Source organism: Ramularia collo-cygni, assembly GCF_900074925.1.
Source record: "Ramularia collo-cygni strain URUG2 genome assembly, contig: RCC_scaffold27, whole genome shotgun sequence".
NCBI lineage: Eukaryota > Fungi > Ascomycota > Dothideomycetes > Mycosphaerellales > Mycosphaerellaceae > Ramularia > Ramularia collo-cygni.
The window spans coordinates 197,105-211,032 of NW_019716281.1; the positions used below are offsets into that span (position 1 = coordinate 197,105).

The 13,928-nt window shown below is 52.4% G+C and overlaps 6 protein-coding genes; 3 read left to right on the forward strand and 3 right to left on the reverse strand.

The window, feature by feature from the left end:
- Nucleotides 1-374: 374 nt before the first annotated feature.
- On the reverse strand, nucleotides 375-4,274 carry RCC_11173 (related to IkappaB kinase complex, IKAP component; the record flags this gene model as incomplete). Its single annotated transcript, XM_023776396.1, has 1 exon — nucleotides 375-4,274. One exon carries the CDS (start codon nucleotides 4,272-4,274, stop codon nucleotides 375-377), a length of 3,900 nt encoding a protein of 1,299 aa, XP_023632164.1.
- A 507-nt stretch (nucleotides 4,275-4,781) lies between these two features.
- On the reverse strand, nucleotides 4,782-5,122 carry RCC_11174 (probable cytochrome-c oxidase chain VIIc; the record flags this gene model as incomplete). XM_023776397.1 has 3 exons in its annotated part: nucleotides 4,782-4,807; nucleotides 4,863-4,895; nucleotides 4,963-5,122. 3 exons carry the CDS (start codon nucleotides 5,120-5,122, stop codon nucleotides 4,782-4,784), a joined length of 219 nt encoding a protein of 72 aa, XP_023632165.1.
- Nucleotides 5,123-5,833: 711 nt separating this feature from the next.
- RCC_11175 (uncharacterized protein) lies at nucleotides 5,834-6,406 on the forward strand (the record flags this gene model as incomplete). The annotated part of the gene is made up of 1 exon (XM_023776398.1): nucleotides 5,834-6,406. One exon carries the CDS (start codon nucleotides 5,834-5,836, stop codon nucleotides 6,404-6,406), a length of 573 nt encoding a protein of 190 aa, XP_023632166.1.
- A 1,604-nt stretch (nucleotides 6,407-8,010) lies between these two features.
- RCC_11176 (uncharacterized protein) lies at nucleotides 8,011-8,835 on the reverse strand (the record flags this gene model as incomplete). XM_023776399.1 has 4 exons in its annotated part: nucleotides 8,011-8,513; nucleotides 8,574-8,645; nucleotides 8,706-8,753; nucleotides 8,814-8,835. 4 exons carry the CDS (start codon nucleotides 8,833-8,835, stop codon nucleotides 8,011-8,013), a joined length of 645 nt encoding a protein of 214 aa, XP_023632167.1.
- A 1,153-nt stretch (nucleotides 8,836-9,988) lies between these two features.
- Nucleotides 9,989-10,477, forward strand: RCC_11177 (uncharacterized protein; the record flags this gene model as incomplete). The annotated part of the gene is made up of 1 exon (XM_023776400.1): nucleotides 9,989-10,477. One exon carries the CDS (start codon nucleotides 9,989-9,991, stop codon nucleotides 10,475-10,477), a length of 489 nt encoding a protein of 162 aa, XP_023632168.1.
- Nucleotides 10,478-12,127: 1,650 nt separating this feature from the next.
- On the forward strand, nucleotides 12,128-13,526 carry RCC_11178 (probable LST8 protein; the record flags this gene model as incomplete). XM_023776401.1 has 4 exons in its annotated part: nucleotides 12,128-12,149; nucleotides 12,202-12,223; nucleotides 12,512-12,756; nucleotides 12,811-13,526. The coding sequence occupies 4 exons, from the start codon at nucleotides 12,128-12,130 to the stop codon at nucleotides 13,524-13,526; spliced, it is 1,005 nt and encodes a 334-aa protein (XP_023632169.1).
- Between the last annotated feature and the right edge of the window lie 402 nt (nucleotides 13,527-13,928).

Sequence of the window (13,928 nt, forward strand, 5' to 3'; positions counted from 1 at the left end):
GGAAGTCACACCTGATTGTAATGTCTTGGGAATTGGTAGAGTACGTTTGCAAATCTAGGTGAATATGAATTGATGAAAATGAAGACTTTGAGTATGTAAGGCGAGGAAGCTTGCTGGAAAATTGCTTGTTTGCGGCGGAGGAATGATGGAAGGGGATGAAATTTCTTCGGAGAATTTAAAAGAGGTCGGCTTGTGGATGTGAATGCGACAAGAAAGAGTTCTCTCACGCTGAAGGTGGTGACTGAATTTGAAGACTTCGCAGTGGTGAATTGATGTAATGCCAGAAGATGGATCAAGCGACGAAAACGACGTCTAGAGGAAAGACAAAGCGTCTTCTATTTCCCATTGTAATGCATGATGAGTATTGCTACTTACTACCCCAGCAGCCCACACTTCTCAAACCCCTTGACAACCGGCCTAACCTTCCTCTTCCTGCTCTCAATTTCCGCCTCAATCATAACTCCCTGTCCACCCACAATCCTCCTCTCATCCCCCTCCTCCTCCTTCCCCTCACCGGCCTCCCCACCAGCAAAGACCTCCTCAAGACACCCCTCACAAGCCTCCCGCACTTCCCCCATAGCGCTCTCGACAGCCCGCGCCCGCTCCCTCATAGCCCTCCTCATCAACCCACCAACCAAAGCCTCGCAATCCCCCACCACAGAATTCCACCTCTCCACCAACCTCTCGACGGAATTCACCAGATACTCCTCTTCATACACAGTCCCCTTCTTGCCCCTCGCCCGCTTCCGCTCCTCGCGCCGTCGATTCTTACTCGTCTTCCTCGTGGCATTCGTCGCCAGAGTTCCCAAACTGTGATTCGTATAGCGCGTCATAAAAGTCCCCGCGCTCGTCGACATGGCCGAGGGGGCGAGAGAGATGTTATCCGGGATATTGTCCGCTCCTCCATCAACGCCTTGGTCGAGAAATGCCATGGGGTCTTGTAATTTCTTGATGCGCAGTTCGCGGAGTCGAGGGATTTGTGCGAGGAGTTGGGATTTCATTTCCGCGAGCATTTCCGTCATGGATGCTGACGCTTCCACGAGTCCGGAGTCCACTGCGCTTGTGAGCAGTTCGGGTCGGCGATGTAATGCGATGAGACGCATAGCGTCGGCGAAACGGTATGCGCGGCAGAGAAGACGAATGGCGCCTTCGAGATCGGAGAGATGCTCAAGATAGATGGTGGCGGCGTTTTGGAAGTCTTTGGCTTCTTCCAAGGAATCCGCCATTTCTTGCGCCATCTCCGCGACTTTCTCGGCGGGGAGGGGTGGGTCGATGAGGAGAGCGGAGGAAAGACATTCCCTCCATTCTCCAGCTGTGCGGTAGGCTTCGCATGCAGACTCGAAATCTCCGATATACYCATATGCGACGCCGGCTTCCTTGTAGCGATTTCGGCTGGAGTTGAAGTCTGCGTATAGCCGCATGAGTTCTGTCAGTCGAGGTGTGTCGTAGCGGTAAGTGTCAATAGCAGTGGTGTATAGGTCATGTTTCACGGTGTATGCCTTGACTTCTTCAAAGTCGCCCAGGGAATGGAGGTGTCCCAAAGCCTTTTGGTAGCGTTTGAGATCATCATCGATGGAAAACTTCCTTCTCAGAGGCTCCATGTCTCTTAGCTTCTGCAGATATGGCAGGTATTCTCTCGGATCTTTCTGCGACTGTTGCGCCACTAGCAATGCAACGTCAAGATCGTAGAGGGATAGAGAGGTATCGTAGAGAGCGTTGACATCCGCGAGGAAGCAAATGTGGGAGACTGCGTGGTCTAGCGCATCTTCATCCGAAGCTTTCCTGAGTGAGGATATGAGCGTCAAGCCAGCGGAGAGGTCCGGAGGATTCTTGCTGACGTGTGCGGTGACGATATTCTGGAGGTGCGTAGCTTGTTGTGGCATGAGGACTTTGAGGAAGGCGTCGCAAATCCGGTTGACTTTGGATGTTGTCGTGGCGGGCTGCACTACCACGTCCGCACCATTTGGTAGCCCCAAGTCTTCAGWCAACTTGATCGTATCCTTGTAGATGGTCTTACTCACGTCCTCCTCTGAAAGCGAACTCAATGCCAGATCCACATATTCCGTCTTCTTCAACTGCCTTACGAAAACATCAACATCGCGCATGAACTGCTCCGGAGCATAATCATGCAGGATATTCATAYCCACTCTCTGAGTCCTGCAGATCAAGAAAGCCTTTTTGTATTCTCTCTGATCGAGAGCCTTTCGGATTCCCGCCAAGACCAGTGCTCGAGGGTAAATCGTCTCCAGATTCCCACGAGGCATTTGCAGAACAAGAGAATAAGCGGAAGGCATGACAGTGACTAGTTTCGCACCCCGTTCGACYGTTCGACAGCGCTCATCTGTTTCGGGCTCGTCAGGAGGGATAGAGAGATCCTCTCCTCCAGCGTGGAGATGGATGAATTTGAGGAGGTGGGAGGAAGTGGTATAGATGAGGTGGGTTGAGGTGACGAGGAAGGACGTGCATGAAGGAATCTTGAGATTTTGGGTAGGACTTTGGATGTGCAGTGTCCCGCTGGCCGTGAGGCCGACGAAGATGTTGTAGTCTTCGCTCTGCCAGAGTTCGACGGCCACACATTGTGTGGGAAGCTTGCCGATTGGAAGATTCGAAGGTGTGGGGGTGAGGTCGTGGATGGCGCCCTTGGTCGTTTGGTAGAGTATTCTGTCGTGATTTGTGCAGGGGAAGGGGTGGGATATTTGTGCTTGAAGTTTTGACTCATGGCCGTAGAGTCTCGCAAGATGAGAGTCTTGTTCATCAGTATGTGAGGTGCTCATGACGATGTTATCCCCCTCGAAGATGATATGCCGAGCAGCTGAGCTGTCTTCCAATGCAAGCGGGATATCAGAATCAAACGATGCTCGCTTTGCTGGTTTGGAGCCATAATCGCAGGTCCAGACAGAGACACGATTTCTATGCAGGACAGCAATCTTTGTTCCCTGCTGGCTGATGGCAACATCCAAAGCGTTGGCGGGTAGCTCAAACTCGTCAAAAGCYATTGGAGGAGGCACATTTGCAGTCCTGAGAGGTGTAATCTTGAGTTTCTTGCCGTCGATGACAGCTACAACGCCGTGATCGTGAGGTGGAGCGACCGATCCTCGAGCGACGTCGAAAGTGTAGTCCAGCATTTGGAGGTTGGATCCCGAATGGCACGATAGTTGAAGAGCCTTTTCCGGATGCCACTGACTGCTGATCAAATCTGATTCTGCACCCGCGACGAAGATCTCCTGCTTGAGGTAATAGTGGTAGTTGCCCATGGTCCACAGCTGCACCCTGTCCTTCATTGAGATGGCGAGAACGGAAGAGTCATTATTCCAAGCGAGATCAATGCGGCTTTGCGGCATCTCCTTTTCCAGTCGTAGATTGAATTCTCCATGCCGGAGTCCATTCTTCTCGAAAAACACAACGTCCACACCCTCGTCTCGTCTTTGGACCCCGGCAATGATCTGCCCGCTAGGTTTCCAACTCAAGGCCGCTTCAAGCCCATCCACGGGCTCACTGACGCTCTCCAAAATGCCCTCTCTCGAGTAGACTCGGATGATTCGCCTCCGCACTTCACCCTCGATCACACTGTTGACCGCCACAAACTGCCCATCGCCTCTCCAACTGATCGTCGTCCTCTGCTCATCCTCCAACTCACTCAGCCTCCCCTCATCTACATGTTCTGGGACGGTAGGATCTCGCATGGCCTTTGCACCTCTACCTTTGAACTGCGTCTCCCTCTTTCCCCACCCGACATCCACATGATTACTGACCTTGAGATCCTCTTCCGTCAAAGTTATCGTCGCGGTACCCTCAAACTCTCTCGTCATGAACAGTAGAGTTTCCGCCTTGGTCGCAATCACCAACAACTCCTCATCCGGGGACCAAGCCACGGCAGAAATGCCAGCATCCACGGATCCGACGATTTCGATCAGATCTTCCCCATTTTGAGGATCTTCACGGACTAGGATGATGTCGCCTCCCGCTAATACCAGGCAGATGGATCCGGTGTCTGGGAGGGTGTGCAGGGAGAGGATGGCATCATATTCAATGTCCGGTGTTGGAGAAGGAGCATCCCAGGATGCTATTGTCAGAGCTTGGGCGGGATTCCAGGAGTGTGGTGGAAGACGTTTGAGTGTTATTTGGGGACTTGAAGAAGTTGGACCAAAGGCCAGGAGGAGGGATTGACCGTCCCATGTGGTTGCTGTGAGAGGTGCGGAGGACTGTAATGATGATGATGATGATTCTGTGGGGAAGGAGAGGCATGTGTTTTTGAGGTTGCGGAGGTTTCTCATGTTGATGAAGGTGGTGGAGGTGAGGTCAGATGGAAAGGAAGAACGTGAACGTGGAATTGGAGGTTTGTTTGATTCCCGTCATTTATTTAATTCAATGATTCCTTCCGATGTTGTAACACGAAATTTATACAGGCGCTAGTGAATTGTGAGCGGGACGAGCCGTGAAGTGCCCCAGCACAACTTCATCGTTGGTGTCAATATGCATGTAAGGGTATGAGCGTGAAAACGATGTATATGAGACTTGCAGGGCCATAGATATATACTGGGGACTCGATGCATGGCAGATGAAGCCTGACGCTCTCTAGACATCTTCCCTGGCCCTCGCTTCTCGGAAGGGCAGTATTCCATAGCACAGCACTGTCTCTTCACCACGACCAGATACAGCATGCAACATATGAAATTCGATTCCATGACATTCCTCATCTATCCTCAATGTACAACTCCCTTCATCCCTTTCCCTCAGTGACCCATCCTTTCCCCAACTCTCATCCATTCTCCACTCTCCCTCTACTGGTTCTTCTTCGTCTGCCAGACTGTGCGACTTGTCAGCTTCCCAACTCCCCATTCCCAATGTCCTCATCCACTTACCAGCAATGCCGAACGGAAGGCCGAATCCCGTCGMTGCACATTCACAAATTAGCACATGTCCACTCCCTCGCCTGGCATTCCACCCCGGACGTCTACCGACCCATGAATCCCCAGAAGCGGAAAGCGAAGAAGCGCGTCAGAGGGTTGAAGGGAATGTTGCTGCGCGGGCCCTCGGGGTAGTGGTATGGCGAGCCGAGCTGGGGGCGCGTGGTGGAGAAGGCGCGGCGGCCGATGGTCGTGGCGGTGCGGGCGGCGAGCATGTTGGCTGTGGTGGTGATGTCAGATGGAGTGGCGGATGGTGAAGTTCCTTTCGGATGTTCGTGCCTTTGGTGTTGCTTGCGAGGGTTGTGATGCGGGTGTGGAGAGTGTACCTAGGTGGTCATGGCACCTTCAATGCGATGAGGCGGGAGTAGCCGAGCGGAGGACCCACTTTTCTGTCGGCATTCACACCTGAGCGAGCGAATGGCATGTGCATTGGATATTGCAAGCGAAGGGGAGCAGATGGGTGACAATGGCACTTTCTTCTTACTGCATCCCGCCATACATGCATTTATTAAATGGCAGTGGTGGGATGGAATGGGAAAAGTACCTAGATTGCGGCGGTGCTCTTGGCCGGTCGTTCGGATGATTACCCCATGACTAGGTGAGTTTGGAGGAGGAGGCGGCGAACAGGGAGCAGGGTCTAACGATGGCAAAGTGAAGAAACCTACCTTAGATGGAACGTACGATGAGGTGCAATCCATGCATAGGTAGATGCATCCTCTTACTGCCTACTCATACACCTCATACTCTACGAATCGCCACGCTGGTCGGAAATGTAGTCGTTTGTTTCCCGAATCCTCGTTGCATTGCATTGCATTGCATTGCATTGGACCGTCTCCATCACCACTGAGAGCACCTTCCCATTGATCCTCCTTCCCAATCGTCTCACATCATTACCTCAAGGTACATCCCAATAAAATAGAAAGAACATGAGTGCCTATGTGCGGGAGACGGAGCCACTAGAAGAAGTTGCTGAGATCGAGCAAGAAGCACCACTACAAGCCAGAAAACAAGCCGAAAAACAACAACAACGACAACAACAGCAACAAGAAAGTCCCTCCCTCTCCACCAAAGACCGGCCCCATCTGCGATCCCATCTCATCTCTCTAGTCCAAGGCATGACCGACCTCATCAACACCCGCGACTTCTCCTTCTCCTCGTGGGAACCCTTCCTGKCCCCTTCCTTCCGCGGAACGCCCGATCCTCCCTTCCCACCCCTCAACGCGCCTCCCCGGGAATACCTCGTAGGACTCCAGCAACGCAGTCTCGACAACCCGCACTGGCAGGTCCGGCCTCTGGATTCTTCCACCCAATTCCGTGGCATGGATGGCGAAGTCTTCCTCAATTGTGAGGCGTTGGGCGTGCCGCAGGAGGGCATCGTCACCAGGAGTTTTCTCGTCTTTACCTTTCGCGAGGGCAGGTGGGGCAAGAAGAGGGGTGTGTGGAGGTGTGTGGGCTTTGTGGGCGCGCACGGCGGGACGGGCTTGGAGGGCGTTGGGTAGTAAGGTAGGGCGTTTCCAGTGTTTTTGGTTGTATGCTGGGAGATGGGATTTACTTTTGTGTATTGCTGTGGTGGAAATGTGTGCTTCTTGAGGATTCAATACTAAAGGTGAGATTGAAAGTCTTGCTCTCCGTAAGGTATCCATGTACAAGTTTGATGGCATGAATTGGACTAGCTTAGCACGGTCGACGATGATATCCTCGAGACTAGAACCATTGAGAGGCGACATGATGTATCGCGAGCTTATGTAGCCCTGCGAGAGATCATGTACTATCTATATGCGCAATAAGAATCTACTGTGAAATGCCTGGTAAACAAGATCTCACTCTCTATCCCAAATTAAATATTTGACGGCATGATACCCACCAGCTTAGCACGGTCGACGATGACATGCATGAGAATAGGACTATGAAACGGCGACATGATGGATTGCGAGCCTGTATAGGCCTGCGAGAGGTCGAGTCGCAATAAAGGCTACCTACTGTAAATGCCTGGTTAACAAGATTTGACTCTCCATACCATATCACGTATTTGACGACATAGCACCCACYGGCTTAGCACAGTCAAAGACGATATCCACAAGGACAGGACGATTAAATGGCGACATGATGGATTACGAGTTCATGTAGCCTTGCGAGAGATCGAGTCGCAATGAAGTCTACTAGAAAGTGCCTGGTAAAAATGATGAAACTCTCCATACCACATTGCATATTGAACGGCACGACACTTACTAGGTCAGCACGGTCAACGATGATATCTACGAGACTAGGGCGATTAAATAGCGACATGATGGACTGCGAGCTCATATAAGCCCTGCGAGAGATCGAGTCGTAATAGAATCTACTGTAAAACGCCTGCTAAACATGATCCGCTCTCCATACCACATCACACTTTTGGAGACGTGACATTCACTAGCTTAGCACAGTCGACGATGATATCAATGAGAGGAGAGGAATGAGATGGAAAGGAAACTATGCGATGTACACTGCGGGAAAATATTCCGTGGATTAATTGTAAAACGCCTTCCAAGTACGACTTTGCTCTCTCTATACCACATTACACTTTTCACGACGTGACATTCACTAGCTTAGCATAGTCGACGATGATATAAATGAGAAGAGAAGAATGAGAAGGCAAGTTGATGACCAAATTCCATCAACTCCTTCACTGCCTGGAAATCATCGCTGTACAATCCAATTTCCCAATTTCCCAATTTCCCAATCCGCCAACACGCAATCAACGCCCCCCTCAAAAAGGGCACACAGCCCGCCCCGCAAAGAAGTCAGCCCACAACTGCTCTTTCCTGTCACTAACCACCACGTCGACCTCCAACATCCACTGCCAAACATCATCCTCGATGTAGTAGGTCCCCTCAGGCAGGGAACCACCAAAACCCGCAACATCCTCCCCGAAAGCACCTCCATCCCCCATCTCTCCAAGATCCTCCCCACCAGCGGAGTGCTCCACCTCAAGCTGGGGAGCACTCAAATCCAACACTTCTTCAAAATCCTCCCCGAAAGAACTCGGAATCCCCGGCCCTCCAAAATCCTCCCCACCAGCACCTCCATYCCCCATCTCTCCAAGACCCTCCACACCAGCAGGGCGCTACCCCGCAGGCTGGAGAGCACGGAGATCCAACCCTTCTCCAAGATCCTCCCCACCAGMACCTCCATCCTCCATCCCTCCGAAATCCCTCCCGGGAAAAGGGAACCCCACCACAAACTGGGGTTGAGCCCAATCCACCATCCCTCCAAAAATCTCCCCACCAGCAGGGTGCTCCTCCACAGGCTGGGGAGCATACCCCATCCCCATCCCTCCAACATCCTCCCCACCAGCAGGGTGCCCCTCCACAGACCGGAGAGCACCCCCCTCCCCCTTGCGCGTCACACACTTGTGCCACTCCGCATCCTCCACCTTGACCCCCGGCCCCCTGGGCTCCTTCGCCAATTTCATCACCTTCTCCCAATCCACCTGCTTCCCGTTTGCCTCCGCATACGCGTTCGCCCTTCCCTTCGAAGGCCAGGCCTCCGTCATCCCCAGCCCCACCTTCGCGACCTTCCGCATGCCCAGATCAAAGGCTCTCTGATCCTTCTTGCGCTGCTCGCTGGCTGTGGTAGATGTCAGTGGCATGGTCATATGGTTTAGAGTTGGAGAGCGATTTTACTCACTCGGCTTCTTCTTCGGCTGCACCCCCCCGCTCTCTCCCTCCGTTCCCTCAACCCGTCTCCGCTTTCCACCGTCTGCAGTGGATGTCAGTGGCATGGTCATATAGTTTGGAGTTGGAGAGCGATGTTACTTACCTCCATTCTCTTCCTCCGCTCCCTCCTCCATCCTGCGCTTGCCGCCATCTGCAGTGGACGTCAGTGGCATGGTCATATAGTTTGGAGTTGGAGAGCGATGTGACTTACTCTTCTCTCCTGCGGGCGCCATCTTGTCTTGTGTGGTGTGGTGTGGTGTGGTGTGGCTTGGAATTTTTTTTGAAGTCAAGAGAGCTTCTGTGTAAGAAGATGTTGACGTGAAGGAGGGAATGGGAATTTGCGCGAAAAAGCCCAGATGATATAGTCGCTCGTCCGTAATCTGGCCTCTCCGCTGTGGTTAGCAGTACCAGCGGAAGGAGGTGGTGGGTCATGAAGTCAAACCCATATGGCAACGCGAATTTTCCGCTGCTATGGCGGCGAAACACGACGACGACATGGAATATATCCTTCTTATGGGTATGCATTTGGAGAGGAGAGCAAGCTCTACAACCTCATGTACATATCGAAGGTATTGGAGAGCGGTGTCGTCGTCGACGGCGGTGTGGAGGAAACAGGCTATTATCTTTGGACTTGGTAATGGGTTTCGTTGCCCAAAGTGAATCTTTGACTAATCCATAGGACGACAGCCATTGCAGCTTCTCACCGACGACAAGGTGCGAGGGAATGTTCGGAATGGGTATGAGGAGGATGCCCTGATCGTACGCTCCAACCTCGTGTGTGTTTCGAGGAATTTGAGGGGGGTGGTGGTGTTCCCACAGCGCCGTGGCGGAGGCGGCCTAGGTGGTCTCGGCTGTCTTGCGTCTACGTTGCTTGAACATCCCGCTCTCTGCCGTGAGTCACGGTCTACGTTGCTTGAACATCCCTGTCTCCGTCGCGAGCCACTTTGGTTCGGGTGCAGCGATACTTTATTTGTTTGCAGAGATGTTCTTTGACGTTCTATGCCGTGTGGATCATTGTATCACAGGCTGTAACAAGCAAACGAATCCCGGCACCATATGGGAGCGACACGACTTGACAGACGCTAAGGAAAGTCCAGAGCGGGATCGGGAGGATGCTTGGACAGAAGCTGTGACCATGCATGCTGTAACGAGGCGGCGGAGAGATGGTCAGAGGCCTCGATGTAGACATGCGAATATAGTCCATATCATTCAAACACATCCCCTGTTTATCGGAAATGTTTTGACGAAGAGTGTTTCGAGATATCACCAACGAGCTGAGCTCGTCGGCGCGGACCTCAGGCTTTGTCGTGACGCCAAGCTCGGATATAGGACATGGCAGTAAGAAACCATATCGCGGAGCCGATCTTCAACGTCTGAACAGCGAAGATGATCACTTCGTCTGAATGTGAAGAGAATAGCCCCTTGATTCAAACATTGTTTCCAGCTAGAGGCACATATTCATCTCGACCCCAATCGATTTTACGAAGGAGATCAATATGGCAAGAAGACCTCGTTGTCATTGAGGGTTGGCAAGTCCAGCTTCAAGGTCCTGGGACTTCCCGAGCTTCGTCCAGTAGCACTTTCTCTGTTTCTGTTTCTCCAGCACCTACATTCTCCGAGGAGAAAAAAAAAAAACCATATGGCCTCTCTGCCATCATGTTCAAGCACTGTGCGGGAACAAGTGAATTTGATTCATCGCCCTGGGACCTGAACATATGCCGCGAAGCTACGGTATACGGCTTCGACATGCACCCGCGCAAATTCTCGCAGCGGTTCTCTCTCTACCTTCGAGACAACGTCAAGACAACGCGTACAATCGACTTTGCGCCATCGCCCTATTCGTACGAGCTACTGGGTCGCATGCGCCGCCATTGAGGGTCGATCGAAAGAGCAGTAACAAGTGTGGCAGATCGCTGCTCAATCGCAGCCGTCGCATACGTCGGGAGACCTCCAAACCATCCACAAAGATGTAGATAAATGGACGGGTCCGACGACGAACTGGACCGCTCTGATCGCCCCGGATAGCGGAGATGCAAGATTTGATTTAGAAACAGACGCAGACAACGATGATGGTCACCCCATCACTCGATTCTAAGCATCCGCGGTCGAATACACGAACCGCAAGACTGGCGTAGAGTAGACGAGGGCAAGAAGATCGGAAAATGAGAGGATATACACTTGGGCCGCACTCATGCGATAGGACCGTGCAAGAAAGTGTTGCACTGCTCCCTGGCCATGAGTGTTCCCAAGCGACACATCGATCTTCTGGATGTGAATCGGAGTCCTCTCACCCCAATCTTCGCAATAAAATACGCCGCAGATGTGTGCGACGTAGTCATCCATGACAGCATATCTCGACATGGCTGGTCGAAACCCATCGCGAACCACGCCAGCGCATTTCTCATACGAGCAATGCTCCAGTCGCAATTCACGATCGCTATACGACTCGATCTGCCAAGGGCGAACGCATCGCCTGCTCAAAGAGACGGTGTGCCAACGCTGACACCCCCTGACTCAGATGCAAGGCGGCCAAGTCGTATCTCACCGGACTCCTCGCATACAGCATGCTCGAGTGAAGCAAGCGATCCCAGACTCAGTCAAGAGGAAACTTGAGTAGGTCATCGCTTTATTTGTCGGGATGAGAGACTTCGACGCAGAGCTGACACCGCGGTCGAGATAGGCGTGCTCTCCCGAAGTCTCGATTCATCCTACTCGGTCGCTACAAGAGCGATGTAATGAATATCGCCCCGCAATCCACCACGTTCGAAACCACGCAGTCCACGTAGTGGCCCTCGCCCGATTAACGAACAATTCCGAAGCCGCAAATCAATACCACAACGATTCGTTCCCTCCCCGCCTTGAACAAGTCCCGGTCTTCCGCGGAAGATTAGAAAGAAAAGGACGAAGCTGGGTCTGGCTAGGATTAAGAGGAAGACAACGCCGTCGTTACAGAGACGAGTTCATCTCTTAATGGCGAAAGATTTTTGCGACCGGGACCGTAAAAGAAGGCGAACATGAAGCTGTTACACACCGGCATGCTCGAACATATTGGATTTCCAGCACCAGATTCCATGAGAATCCTAGAATCCGGAGTGCCCGGTGTCTCTTTGCCATATTTCTTCTTTGCCTGGCAGAATCGAGTTCGGAAATCATGGACGAGGTGATAGCATATGCCAGCCAGTCCTGCCATCAACGTTGCAGAGCAGCTCACTACCTCTCCCTCACTGCCCCATATCTGGCGGTACTCCTCGACATTTTCTCAGGGTCATTGACACATTCCCACCCTCGAGGACATTTATGCGCCCGACAGACGCATCCACCGACCAGGTGAGGCCGAAATAAGAAGTCGCGACAGTGCGCTAAATATTCGGCTAGCGGCCCGCATGCGCCGGCGACGTGCAGGGCGGGGCGATTGCAAGTCTTGGGGCACCCCATCCTCATCTTCGTGCTCTGCATCTTCCAACAACAACATCCTCCTCGAGCGGCGCAGACCTTTGCGCGCGACCGACAGCAGACGCGTCCGAAATGAGTGTCATTCTGTGCACTGGTATGGCTTTTGGATGCTCGATGATCTGGGAAATTGGCTAACTTCATTGCAGCTGGATACGATCACACAATCAGGTGAGTGTGCTTGTATAGGGAGGGAGCGAGGGCTATTTAATGGACGRCACTATCGGCGACATACATTCGTTTGAGGACTGCTTGCTAGTTTTACTGCCATGCCATTTTCTCCGACCAGTCATTAATGCGCCGGTGGTGCCGATGACCACGTACCATTGAGGACAGCAACGACTACGGCACGACATTGCGCGCAAGACATTTCGCGACATACCATGCGAAGTCGCGATTTCAATCTCTACTAATAATCAATGCACCGTGCGCGAAACCCATACTGACATTGCCGGACAGATTCTGGGAGGCTCTGAGCGGCATTTGCTCCCGTACAATTCCTCACCCAGATTCACAAGTCAATCGACTATGCATCTCTCCCGACAAACGATTTCTGGCCGCGGCTGGTCATCACACTGTAAAGCTGTACGATATCAAGTCAACAAATCCCGCGGCGGTTTTGACGTTTGAAGGCCACAYGGGCAACATCACTGGAGTCGCATTCCACTGCGAGGGAAAATGGATGGTGACCAGCTCTGAGGATGGTGCGCCAAAATCTTGGTACCAATCACATTTACCCACGCTAACTAGTGTCAAAGGAACCGTCAAAATCTGGGATACCCGGAGCGGCCACATACAGCGGAATTACTCTCATGGCGTGCCAGTAAATGATGTTGTAATACATCCAAACCAGGGCGAGCTAATCTCGTGTGACCGAGGCGGCAATGTCCGGATCTGGGATCTGGGAGAGAACAAGTGTAGTCACCAGCTTGTACCAGAGGAGGACAAGAGTGTCGCGTCAGTAACAGTGGCCACAGATGGCTCATTGCTATGCGCCGCTGTCAGCTCCAGCGTAAACGGCGCGGTCTTTGTCTGGCGTCTCATCACAGTTCGAGATGTCACAAGCTTGGTGCCTGTGACAAGATTCAAAGCGCATGGAACGTACATTACACGCGTACTCTTATCACCGGATGTCCGCAAGCTCRCAACCTGCTCGGCGGATCACACGGCAAGAATATGGACCGTTGATCTGGAGAATGTGACTCCACCGAAGGAGCCCGAGGATGATGAAGATGGTGTTCCCCGCCAGGAAGAAGACTCGCAGGCTTTCCCGCTCGAAAATGAGCTCGATGGCCATCAGCGATGGGTCTGGGACTGTGCTTTCTCCGCCGATTCCGCATATCTTGTGACGGCGTGTAGTGATCACTACGCCAGACTCTGGGAGCTTTCGAGTAAGACGATCATTCGGCAGTATAATGGACATCATCGGGGTGCGGTTTGTGTGGCGCTGAATGACTACTCGGAAAGTCGGTGATGTTGATATCCATGGGATGGTTGATTGGAAGTGGTGTTGTGCATTGCGAATGGCAAGGGCGGAGTTTACGGCGTATGGAGAATTGAGTCAATGGGCGCGGAATGAATGAATTGAGTCTGGCTTGCTAAGCAGCAGGCTGGAGCAGCGTATTGCAGATGACTGGTGGGTGATGGGGTTTTTACGGCTTCAGTGCGAAGCTTCTATATCATGTGCGATGGTGTCCGACGGGGCGAGGCACAAGTCAGGAGAAATTGCTGCACGCGACTGAGGGAGGCAACAAGGTCATCACTTTGTAGCGACTGAGATCATCTCGTCATATGCAATCATGGAATTTCACACTGTTCGTCTGGCTACATACACCAATCAATCTGCTCTCATGCCTCACATTCTGTCCTCCCAAAT